General features: G+C 45.5%; 1 pseudogene and 1 gene segment (V, D, J or C); one reads left to right on the forward strand and one right to left on the reverse strand.

Annotated features, from left to right (window-relative positions):
• Positions 1-13235, reverse strand: part of LOC123951612 — a 366823-nt gene that overhangs the window by 170739 nt on the left and 182849 nt on the right. The window contains 1 exon segment of the C gene segment in view: positions 348-357. Within this exon segment, the coding sequence occupies positions 348-357 (10 nt within the window).
• Positions 10708-13153, forward strand: LOC123951611 (annotated as a pseudogene).

Genomic DNA, 13235 nt, shown 5'->3' on the forward strand with positions numbered 1-13235 from the left:
GAATAAGAACCACCCGCTTATGCCAGTCATAGAAGGCTTCTTCCCTTCCCTGCCTTCTGGCTTCTCTTTCCTTGCCACACCTGTGTACTCCTAGACATAGCAAGGGAAAATGAGGCATGGAGACTGTATTTTGATTTTAAAAAAGGAACAAAAGCCCAAACATTCTGCAATTAGCAGTAACAGAAGTTCTAACATTCTGCAATTAGCAGTAACAAAAGCCCTAACAGTCTGCAATTAGCATTGCTGAGATAGTCAGCAGAAGTGTAGAGAAATATGAAGGTGAAAATAAACAGTGTGACTTGGGGACAAAGACTCTAAAGAAGATGCAGGAAGATTATACTCCTTACCCCCTGTCACCTAGTGAAGTTCAAGTCAGGGCACTCGCCTCACCTCCATGGTGGGCAACCCGATGTTCCATGCAGATCCCTCTTCGGGACTCTCACTCCAAACCCCCCCTCCCAGGGGTTGTGCCTCTCACTGTGCACTGCCCTTGGCTGCAACAATCTCCTTTGATTTCAGCAGCAAGAAGGGAAACAGGTAAATTTCAAGGTGAATGAGAAAAGTTTTAAATATTAGAAATAGTTTAAGTGTTTGGAAGCTAACAAGAGCACTGGAATCTCAAAGCAGGGATGTAAAGGCATATAGGGTTAGTAATCATCAGTTTCTCATGATGCTAGCTGGTGCAGGCACGTGGCTCATTGGGACAGGGCTCAGGCGTTGCTCGGAACAAGAGACATCAATGCACTCCTTCTGGCGTGGTGTCTGCAGTGTAAGGGCAACCTAAGATCCTGGTGAAAGAATGAAGATGGTTTGTATGGCTGTGTCAAAAGAATGTAAAATCATTGAGTCTACCCTAGTGCAAGCTCATAAAAATGTAGAAGGACCTTAGTGTGGAATTCGAACAAAGAATGGTTACCAATGGAAAGGAGATCCCAATAGAGTCAAGGAACAGGTGGCGGGGATAGGAAGGTTTGGGCAGATAGTGGGATGATTAATTTGTGATTTTGGAGGGGAAGCATTTTCAGCTCACGAGCAAGAGGAAGGAATGGGGTTGCCACAGGAGAGCAGAGCAAGAACTAGAAAAGAAAGACTCATCTTGAGCTTGAGCAAACATGCTTTAGAGAGCATGCAAAAGACACATAATGTGAAAGAAAAAATGATAAATGAGACTTTTTAAAAAAGATTTTGTCTATTTATTTGACAGACAGAGATCACAAGTAGGCAGAGAGGCAGGCAGAGAGAGAGAGAGAGGAGAAAGCAGGCTCCCTGCTGAGCAGAGAGCCCGACGTGGGACCCTGGGATCATGACCTGAGCCCAAGGCAGAGGCTTTAACCCACTGAGCCACCCAGGCACCCCAATAAATAAGACTTAACAAACATGTTAAATTTCAGCTCATCCAAAGGCAACGTAAGGAAAGCTCATAGGCAAACCACCGTGGGAAAAGAAACTCGGCATGTTTAATGGTCCAAAGACTCCTATCTAGAACATAAAAATATGCCTTATGAAGCAATGGTACAAAGACAATCCATTTTCTTAAAAATGAACAAGTATAAAAGCAGGCACTTTACAAGAGAAAACAGGAAGACGGCAATGGCCAAAAAGCAAACATCATTACTCATTGGTGAAATGCAAACGAGATCCCACTGCACTCCCCATAAAATGGCCAACAACAAAAAGACGGAGGTCATCAAATGCTGGTGAGAATGGGGAGCCAGGGGAACCCTCCCTCCCTCAGTATTGTAAATTGGCCAGTCTGAAAACCTGTTCAACTGTTTCTAATGAAGTCAAACATGCATCTACCCTACAAATCAGCAATTTCACTTTTATGCCTACACCTGAAAGAAATAAATGCATTTAGCTACAATTACTTGTACAAGAATGTTCAGAAGAGCTTTATCCATAATCGTTGAAGCCTGGTACAACCCAGATATCCATTCATAGGTGAATGGATAAACAAATCCCGGTATATTAATGCAGTGGAATACCACACAGTAATAAGAATAAACTACAAATAAACCCAACAACATGAGTACATTTCAAAAATATTAATTTTTGAGAAAAAGAAATCAATTGAACAAGAGCGTTGACTATATGGTTCCCTTTATATGAATGTCAGGCTCAGAACTGTCAAAAAGATGAGTTTTTTGGAAATAGGTGAGGAAGCCCACTTCAGGATACACAGACGGTATCATGCTCCAGGAGAGACCATGGAGGTTTGCAGTGGGCTGTTCTCATGGGCAGAGGATAGAGACAGCAGAAAGCTCCGTTAGGTCTGTTAAAATCAAATACAAAGGGAGATGAGCTTTGAAAATGCAGACAAAACTCATCTAGTCGGACATACAAAGCTTAATTCAGCTTATTTTGCAAGACTAACATGACCTGGGTCATTTCTTAATTATGCCTCTGGAAATTATAAGCAAAAATTTCCCAAGAGTGATAGGAGGTAACCCTGGACCAACTCCCTATTATTTAAGAAAATTCCAACATTGTCAGTTTTCTATGACTCAGGCATTTATGGGAAATCAATCTCTCAGTCCTTACATTTTGTTTTTCTGAAGGCACATGCATGAGATTTTCCATTTTATATCCTCCTGGTTCCATTTTAGATTGAAATTCTTTCCCAAGAAGTTCAAGTATAAACAAAATGGGGTGATAAAAAATCAGAAAAGTGCTTAGCTCTGGGAAAGAAATTGATTGGAAATGCGCACAAGGAAACTTTCTTGGGTGATGGAAATGTTCTTTATCTTGATTTTGGTACATCAAAACCAGTGTAGACATTCATCAAAATTTACCAAGCCATCCATGTATCATGTAATAATTTGAGTCTTTTTACTCTCTACTAATTATACTTTAATAAGCTGTTACTTAAGCATGTCAGCGAATTTCCTAAAAGATGGGAGATATACATAATTTTATGCTTGCATTCCCCATGGCCCAATTGTGTGATGAACTACACACAAGTAAGAGAAGACAAGGACACTCACATACGTGAAACACTGAGAAATGTGACATGTTCCTGGAGACTGAAACATAGAGCACCCAAATTTGGCATCAAAATAAACTAGACTAATACGTTTGCTACGAAGTAGCTGAGGATCAATGGCTGAGTTTTTGAGGGTCAAAAATGTAAAACAAAACAAAACAAAACAAAAAAACCCTCCTCCAGCATTTTAGAGGTTATTTTATGAATCCTGAACTGTTGTAAACTCTATGGTTTGGAAAACTGGTCATTATCAGTTTCACCATTCAGCATCTCATTAGGCTTTCAGCAGCTTGGCCAGTCTGTGGATTGATTACTTTTCCAGGCAAGCAGCCTGGACCTCTCTCTGCAAGCAGGTCCTGGGGGAACCAGCAGCACCCTCACAGGCTCAGGGGTGTACACAGGGAGCATGTGACCAGGGGTGTGCGCCTCATGGTGTCTGCACTTCCTGTAAAATCCAACTATGGAAGCCCAGTCTTGGAGTTAATGGATCCCAAGCCAGGCAATGTTGATTTGGGGTTCAGACTCCACCTGTAAGGAGCCAAGGAGGGAAATGGGCTGTGGGGAGAGTAAAATTATTGTCCAATATCTTTTTGTAATGTTTTACAAGGAAAAACCCAAGGAGCTCATGAATCTCCCACCAAGCCAAAGGGGTGGTGAGAAATCGGTCCCTTCCTTAAGCTACCTCCGTGAGCCTCAGAAGACTCAAACCACTGCCCTACAGCCACAGGTAGAGTCTTAGTCTGTAGTCCCTTTGGGGGACTGTAATGCTGCTGTTTGATGCATCTACTAATTTTGTTAAGTGGCTTGTTTACTTGTGTGTGTGGGTTTTTTTTTAAGATTTTATTTATTTATTTGACAGAGAGAGAGAGAGATCACAAGTAGGCAGAGAGGCAGGCAGAGAGAGAGGAGGAAGCAGGCTCCCCACTGAGCAGAGAGCCCGATGCGGGGCTCGATCCCAGGAACTTGAGATCATGACCTGAGCTGAAGTCAGAGGCTTTAACCCACTGAGCCACCCAGGCGCCACTACTTGTGTGTTTTATAACTAGTTAGTAAGAGTTTTTGTTTGTTTGTTTGTTTTCCTCCAGAGAATTTTTGCAGAGTATGCAAAAATTTTGACCCCAAGGCAACTTTCTGTAATAGTTTTAAATCTGGAGAATCCCAGACCATTCAGGGAGTTTAAAACTGCTCAGCTGCTTTCTGCTTTGTTCCTGTTTATTGAGAAGAAAGTGAAATATTAATTTCATGTGAGATGCTACTTGATCCTCTGTTTTACTCAATTACCAGAATATTCCAGATTGCATGGAATAACATTAGGAGCTCTCCCCCTCGCACATGACGGAGCACAGTTCACACTGAGGGCCAGCCTGCTCAGCGTTGGGTAAAAGCCTCAGAAAGGGCAGTTTTTCCCTCATCATGAGGCGGGGCCTCAGGAAGGAGTCTCCATGCTTGCAGCTGAGCTTTTTGTGCAGAGAGCAGCTGGCTGAGCCACGCTGTGGATTTACTGCTGGCACAGAGGTACACAGAGGCCTGGTTGGTGCTGGCAGACTCCAGGGTCAGGGGGAAATACTCCTGCTTCTTTCGGGAGACGCTGTACCCTTCGGCAACATCCCCTTTGGTAGTGCTTGGGCTGCCACTTGAATAATAGATCAGCCTCAGCCCCTGTCCTGGGTCTTGTCGATACCAGAACATTGCAAAATGGTTCATATCCTGAGAACACTCCAGGGTCTTTTCGGTTCCTGCTTGTATAATGCCGTATCTTGGTGTCTGGGTGATCTCAGCATCCATGGGACCTGTTGCAGAGGCAGACAGAGGGGAAGGCAAGGCTTAAGGAGTAAACTGCATCTGCAAAAGAAAGGGAAAGGCTTGGAGCTGGGATTTCTCAAAACCTTGGCACAGATTTCCAGCTGAGTCCAGAACTCACCTGTTCCCAGGAGCCAAAGAGTCACACAAAAGAGGTTGAGGTTCATGGTAGAGGCAGGGCAAGAAGAGAGCTGTCCCAGCTAAATCCTTTCATCCACAGGACGGAGAAAGGGAGCTTGTCCTTCTCCGATGGACAAATGCGTCTCCCTGGGATGTCACTGCGTCCCACCCCTGCAGATTGCCTGGCCCAGGGTCCCTTCTGACTCAACTCAAGTAGGGTCAGCTACTCCTCTCCTAGACATTCTTTAGCAAGGCGTGCAGGGGAGATGGGGTGTGGCTGTGGTGCACCGAGTTTAGGGTACACCACACCCCCTCGGTTTCCCATATTCCTCTGAGACAGTTGCTCCTCTGCACCTGCCCCTGGCATCAAGGCTGCCTTGCCCAAATCCTTCAACTGTGGAGCTCATTAGGGTTTAGAGGGACCTCCCACCTCTTCCATAGCTAGGTAGCCGAGCAATAACTGAAAACTTCTTCCACATCTGCCTGATATTGGATCCAGGCCTAAGTTTTTCTTAACCCTTTCCTTTCCTTGGCTGGTCTCCCAGACGTCCCTGAGAGCCCCTTTGATGTCAGTGGCGTCCCAGTGCCATCTTGTGGCCAATGACTGAAGTTTCACCATCGCCTCTTCTGCAGTGGCCCAAGGGACGCTGGGAAGTGCTGCAGAGTCAGCGGGGAGAGGATCCCAGAAGCAGCATCCTGCAAATTTTATGCTCAGCTTCCTGAAACCCTAATCCGAAGACCAGTGCCTAATCCTGACTCTATTCCTTTGAGCTACCATGCTTAATCTCCCACCCTCTTACCAAACAGCTATCACATATCTGGCAGTTAAGCCTAAATGAAATCTCCTTTAAAGCTATCTCCTGAGGGGCGCCTGGGTGGCTCAGTGGATTAAGCCACTGCCTTCGGCTCAGGTCATGATCTCAGGGTCCTGGGATCGAGCCCCGCATCGGGCTCTCTGCTCCGCAGGGAGCCTGCTTCCTCCTCTCTCTCTGCCTGCCTCTCTGCCTACTTGTGATCTCTCTCTCTGTCAAATAAATAAATAAAATATTTAAAAAAAAAAAAAAAAAAAAAAAAAAAAAAAAAAAAGCTATCTCCTGAAAGGGAGAAGGACAGAATGGGAGGAATGGAAGAAAATGGTATTTAGTCAAGAATAGGAAGAAAAATACAAAAGATTGAAGTGTAAGGAGGTTCTTTTATCTCTGTTACTAGAAATAAACAAAAAAATGCCCCTTCCACCACCAAAGGGCCCCTCCAAAATACAGATCCACAGAAGACTAGGGATACAATGAGATTACCTTCAAGATGGGGTCAGTGTGTGTCAATAAAAAGTAAAATCAGAATATAAGAAAAATACAAGACATCTTATAAGATAATATGCAATCAAGGAGGATGCAATAGCTAATGGGAAAAATAAGGATGGATGGAATTAAAATAAGCAAGGATTGTCGTACAACGTATATCTGCTCATTTAGGCAGCAGGGAGGGAAGAGTATTATAAGGAAGCTGAATCTGCCAGGTTTGTGTGGAGAAAGGCAGCAAAATTGGAGACAGGGTCTAGGGAGGAAGTCCCCAGAATGCCATTCCAAAGATAAGGAACTCCTAACTATGTTCTAGACTTTCTCATTCCCACAGACACAGGGCAGCAGAGCAAACAGTGCTTTGCTGATACCACAATTAAAATAAGACCAGGGTACCTGGGTGGCTTAATCGTTTAAGCGTCTGACTCTTGATTTTGGCTCAGGTCATGATCTCAGGTCCTGGGATCAAGCCCTGCTTTGGGCTCCATGCTAGGAGTGGAGCTTGCTTAAGATTCTCTCTCTCCTGTTCTAAAAATAAATAAATCAACAAATAAATAGGGGAAAAAATAAGACCAGGAAAACTACCTTCCAAGGACGCTCATTCTCTGGGGAAAGAAATTTGGTATCCTGAGCTACCACAATTCTGAGTAGATCTGGGGTGACCATAACCCCCTTGCCGTCTATGCAAGGCTTGGGACACCTCCGTCATCGCTAAGTCTGTGACATTCTGTCCCAGTCTAGGAGTCCTGGGCTATCTCCTCAGGACACCTAGAAACCCATGATCCATGATCCTATGAACCCAGAGCATGACTTTAGATTTCATAGACCCAATCCATAGCTTCACACATGCCAGTGGAAGATGTTATTACTGCATAATTATTTATATTTATAGCAGGTAACAATATAACAATATATAATGTAGCAAATAAAACAAGTAAAAAGGAATAGGGGCATTATTATAAAGAAAATACCCTGTCTTCTCAAATTAAAGAATTTGAGGAAATAATTTCAACTCAGAAGGCTTGGGTATCGAAGAAAACACACCATCTCTAGGAATCTCAGAGTGACTCAGGGCATCAGGGTAGGTGAGGCTGGGGAAGCCTGTTCAAGTGCTGTGAGCTCACTGCCAGGACCCACAGTGCTGGAAAAGTGACAGCCAACAGAGACAGGGAGCCTCCCAAACTGGGCAGAGGAAGTGAGGTCTTATCGTTGTTATGGGACTGGTCCCTCCACCACCGCAAAAGCAGTGAAGACTTGTACTTCCAACAGGAAGACAGGCTGCTAATCTGTTGCTGAAGGTTTCAATGTTTCAGGGACAGAAGAGGCTTTAGAGGAAAAGAATGTGCCCAAGAAGGTGGTCAGGATCTTTCCACATGCCCGGCCACAAATCTGTGCAGACGAGGAGGTGTGTCTGCTAACAGAAGCCTCAGGTTCTATAGCAGACCCCTTGTGCCCCCGACCAACAGTCCTGGGCTTGTAGCTGTACTCTGGCTCTGGGACTCCTGGAACCCAATGAGTCAGAATGGTTTCATCCACCAACATTTATATTCATTTCGGGAGTTTATCTAGAGTCTCTTTCTACCCAAAGGACAGCTGATGTCCAAATCTACTTCTTGTCCATCGGGGAATGAAGAGCACAGGGCAGAGAGTTTAGGAGCTCCAGCTGCAGCAAGGGGAGAGGAGTCTGAGGTTTGTGAGGAGCAAGGAGGTGACTGTGCCCCACTGTGGTGGGACTGCTGGCACAGAGGTACACAGCTGAGTCCCCCTGCTCTGCACGCTGGATCCGCAGAGTGGAGTTGGTCCCCTGAGACCTCTTGGCAGAGAGTCGATCATTGGTCATCCCTGATTTGTCCACTGGGTTCTCGTTTTGGAAGTAAACCAAAAACTCCGGGCCTTTCCCTATGGTCTGTCGGTACCAATAAAGGACAGCATGACCAGAAATGGGATCACAACTGAGAGTTACATTTTGGCCCCTCTTTGTGACCCTGTGCCTGGGGAACTGAGAGACTCCGGGTCCTGCGTGACCTGTGGAGACAGAAGTCGGGCGCAGTCAGGAGAAACGGATTGTCCTCCTGGCACGTAATCATCGCTCACACTCACACACAAGCATTCGCTGAAACCGCTTGGTGTTCTGAGGACTCACCTTGCCCCAGGAGACAGAGGGTCACCCAGCAGAGGAGCCTGGGGTCCATGGTGGAGTCAGGGCTGGGGTGGGCGGTTCACCAGATGGAGGTTCTCGTGAGCATGAGCCGAGAAGGAGGGAGGTCCCTTGCCTGCACAAGGCAGTTCTCACAGTGACATCACTACCTCTATCAATTCCCCCAACCTCAGGGGACACAATTTATGTTATAACATATGTGGATGACTAATTTAAGTATTTATAAGCTCCTTTCTTAACGAAGTCAATGCATGGGTTGTCCCTTTCAGCTCCAGTACCGTCCGGAGGCAGTGGCCTCACACTGTGTTACCTTCTCCTTCACCCATCACGCCTCTGTCTGCGGGTCATCACCACGGAGATGTGTCAACAGTACCTTTAATGCAAGGGACTAAAAGGGAATCCATTGTCTCATCTGCAAGTCAGGATCTCAACTATTCTATCACCATCCCTTCCATTCTCTCAGTGACACACACTCAACATCCATTTTGTAGGCAAGGGTGGGCCCTGGGGTGGGGGGTGGGTCTCGATTTCACCCTAGAAGTCTCTCGAATGCACCGACTTATTGAGAGATACAGGGATGAAGAGATGCCCTGGGAAGCTATCTGATCTGGCAGCTCCTCTTCATTCTGCAGGTCAAACACTGTCTTCTTCCCGTGTTCACTAGTCTTTGTGTAACATTAGGTGCCCCCAGCCCACAGAAGAGCCTCATGCCATAATAAGTCACCAGATATTACAAATTGGGTTCCTTCTAGCTTATCTGTGGAAGAAGATTCAACCTCATTGACCTTCAACACTGGTATATAACATGGAATAATATCATGGTAAGAAACCTAAGAAGCTGTGTTATAGTTAATTTAATTCTCCCTTTGACTGTGAGCAGAACTTCTCATTGTTCTCAGCCATTAACATCTGCCCACTTTTTTTTTAAGATTTTATTTATTTATTTGCCAGACAGAGATCACAAGTAGGCGGAGAGGCAGGCAGAGAGAGAGGAGGAAGCAGGCTCCCTGCCGAGCAGAGAGCCTGATGTGGGGCTTGATCCCAGGACCCTGAGATCATGACCTGAGCCGAAGGCAGAAGCTTAACCCACTGAGCCACCCAGGTGCCCCGTCTGCCCACTTTTATCAGTGGGTTCACTGGAGTTACAATCATCCTTTCCTTCAGAGAGAGAATGAGAGCAGAGAGGACTGGGTGGGTGGGAGCAAGGTGCTGGGGTCAGGGAGGATGATTGCGGCTCTGTGTCTCCACTGCTTGCTCAAGAAAACACAGCCGAGTCCCCCCTAACTGGGAAGGCCACTCAAATGCACACAGTAAAAACATTTGGTTGACTTGTTGGAACGTTGTCAAAAGGCTCTGCTTTACGGTTTCACTATTCTCACTCAAGTGTTATTGCTCATCTCTTTCTTGTGACTGGGTGTTGGAAGGTCTGGGTGACCCGTCCATGGAGCCTGTGGGTGAAGGAGACAGTTCTACAGATCTACTTGGGAAATGACAGTAGTCTAAGCAAAGACTCAGGGATAAAACATCTTCCTATGTGCCTGGAATTGCTTCCAAGATACAAAGAACAAGTGTGTATAAAATCACGGAGCCCATGGTAGGGAGAGGCCAGCACCGGGCATCTCTACTCTCCTGACGAGGGCTCTGGTCCTAGGACATGAGCTGGAGCTCATGCCTAGGACTGGAGCTCTGCTCCAGTTCACCATAGCTCACACAATGTGTTGGAGAGCTCCCTTTTTCTATTCTCTAGAATATGTTGTACAAAATTGAAATTATCCATTATTTGACCAATTTGCAAAATTGGACTGTAAAAGTATCCATGCCTGGTGTTTTGGGAGATGGGTAGACATTAGCTATTGATTAGGTTACATTATTATTTCATACATCCTCATTTCTTTCTAATTTAATGACAGTTTTCATAGTGTTCTTTCACAGTTTGAGCTCTGTTCTATTTTTAGCTATCCTTTCTTTTTGATGTTTAATGTTATTTTTACTGCCCTTCGTTCCTCATCAGTCCTGCTTACAATGCTCATTTCCAAAGCAGTGTCTGCCATTGTTGAGTTTCATGAATTTATTTTGTTTTTTGTTTCACCTATTTTTGTTCTTTATCTCTATGATTTTGCTTTTTCTGCTTTTGGGTTAGGTTATTCTGCTCTTGTCCTATGTCCTCAACTTGATATTTACATGATTACTTTTTGAACACTTAAGTCCTTTGCATCTATAAATTTTCCTCTAAGTACAACCTTTGTATTCTCAGTATCTCTTATTTCTAAACATTAAAAATTCCTATTTAGACTCTCTTGAGTCACCCCTGTGCGGTCTCGTGGCGGAGTCACTGCCGGACGCAGTCCCTACCCACTGTGGTCTGTAGTGCTTGCAGTTCTTCTCTTTTAAGATGCCTGAGGAAGTGCACCATGGAGAGGAGGAGGTGGAGACTTTTGCCTTCCAGGCAGAAATTGCCCAATTTATGTCCCTCATCATCAATACTTTCTATTCTAACAAGGAAATTTTCCTTCGGGAGTTGATCAGTAATGCGTCTGATGCCTTGGACAAGATTCGCTATGAGAGCCTGACAGACCCTTCCAAGTTGGACAGCGGTAAAGAGCTGAAAATTGACATCATCCCCAACCCCCAGGAACGCACCCTGACTCTGGTGGACACAGGCATTGGCATGAGCAAAGCCAATCTCATAAATAATTTGGGGACAATTGCCAAGTCCGGAACTAAAGCATTCATGGAGGCTCTTCAGGCTGGTGCAGACATTTCCATGATTGGACAGTTTGGCGTTAGCTTTTATTCTGCCTACCTGGTGGCAGAGAAGGTGGTGGTTATCACAAAGCACAATGATGATGAGCAGTATGCCTGGGAGTCTTCTGCTGGGGGCTCCTTCACTGTGTGTGCAGACCATCGTGAGCCCATTGGCCGGGGTACCAAAGTGATTCTCCATCTTAAAGAAGACCAGACAGAATATTTAGAGGAGAGACGTGTCAAAGAAGTGGTGAAGAAGCACTCGCAGTTCATAGGTTACCCCATCACCCTTTATTTGGAGAAGGAACAAGAGAAAGAAATCAGTGATGATGAGGCAGAGGAGGAGAAAGGGGAGAAGGAGGAAGAAGATAAAGATGATGAGGAGAAGCCCAAGATTGAAGATGTGGGCTCAGATGAGGAGGATGATAGTGGGAAAGACAAGAAGAAGAAAACAAAGAAGATTAAAGAGAAATACATTGATCAGGAAGAACTGAACAAGACCAAGCCCATTTGGACCAGAAACCCTGATGACATTACTCAGGAGGAATATGGAAAGTTTTACAAGAGCCTTGCTAATGACTGGGAAGACCACTTGGCAGTCAAGCACTTCTCTGTAGAAGGTCAGCTGGAATTCAGGGCATTGCTCTTCATCCCCCGTCAGGCTCCTTTTGACCTCTTTGAGAAGAAGAAGAAAAAGAACAACATCAAACTCTATGTTCGCTGTGTATTCATCATGGACAGCTGTGATGAACTGAAACCAGAGTATCTCAACTTCATCCGTGGTGTGGTTGACTCTGAGGATCTGCCCCTGAACATCTCCTGAGAAATGCTCCAGCAGAGCAAAATCTTGAAGGTCATTCGCAAAAATATTGTGAAGAAGTGCCTTGAGCTCTTCTCTGAATTGGCAGAAGACAAGGAGAACTATAAGAAATTCTATGAGGCATTCTCTAAAAACCTAAAGCTTGGAATCCATGAGTACTCTACTAACCGGCGCCGCCTTTCTGAGCTGCTGTGTTACCATACCTCCCAGTCTGGGGATGAGATGACTTCTCTTTCAGAATATGAGTCGCGCATGAAGGAGACCCAGAAATCCATCTATTACATCACCGGTGAGAGCAAAGAGCAGGTTGCCAACTCCGCTTTTGTGGAGCAAGTGCGAAAGCGGGGCTTCAAGGTAGTGTATATGACGGAGCCTATTGACAAGTACTGCGTGCAGCAACTCAAGGAGTTTGATGGGAAGAGTCTGGTCTCAGTTACCAAGGAGGGCCTGGAGCTGCCTGAAGATGAAGAGGAGAAGAAGAAAATGGAGGAGAGCAAGGCCAAGTTCGAGAACCTCTGCAAACTCATGAAAGAAATCTTGGATAAGAAGGTTGAGAAGGTGACCATCTCTAACAGGCTAGTGTCTTCACCCTGCTGCATTGTGACTAGCACCTATGGCTGAACGGCCAACATGGAGTGGATCATGAAAGCCCAGGCCCTTCGGGACAACTCCACAATGGGCTATATGATGGCCAAGAAGCACCTGGAGATCAACCCTGACCACCCCATTGTGAAGACGCTGCGGCAGAAGGCAGAGGTGGACAAGAATGACAAGCTGTCAAGGACCTGGTGGTGCTACTGTTTGAAACAGCTCTGCTCTCTTCTAGGTTCTCACTCGAGGATCCCCAGACTCACTCCAACCGCATCTACCGCATGATCAAGCTAGGCCTGGGCATTGATGAGGATGAAGTGACAGCAGAGGAACCCAGTGCTGCTGTTCCTGATGAGATCCCCCCCCCCCCTTGAGGGTGATGAGGATGCCTCTTGCATGGAAGAAGTAGATTAGTTCTACCTGCAGACCTTGAGCCCTCTGTATAGTGTCCCCATGGCTCCCTAGCAGCCCGGAGTGGCCCTGTTCACCTGGTTCCCTCTGCTGATGTCTAGTGGGTTTTTTTTTTCTTCCTCCTGTCTCTGAGGCAGGAAAGAAGGCCCTCAAGCCCTATCCCTTCTGATATTTGACAAGGGGTTTGGATGTGTATTGTGGGTTTTTTTTTCTGTTTATTTTGTTCTGAGATTAAAGTATGCAAAATAAAGAAGATACAGTTTTATACAAAAAAAAAATTCCTATTTAGATTTCAGGTAAAATCTCAGG

This window comes from Meles meles, chromosome 10 (genome assembly GCF_922984935.1).
Source record: "Meles meles chromosome 10, mMelMel3.1 paternal haplotype, whole genome shotgun sequence".
NCBI classification, from domain to species: domain Eukaryota; kingdom Metazoa; phylum Chordata; class Mammalia; order Carnivora; family Mustelidae; genus Meles; species Meles meles.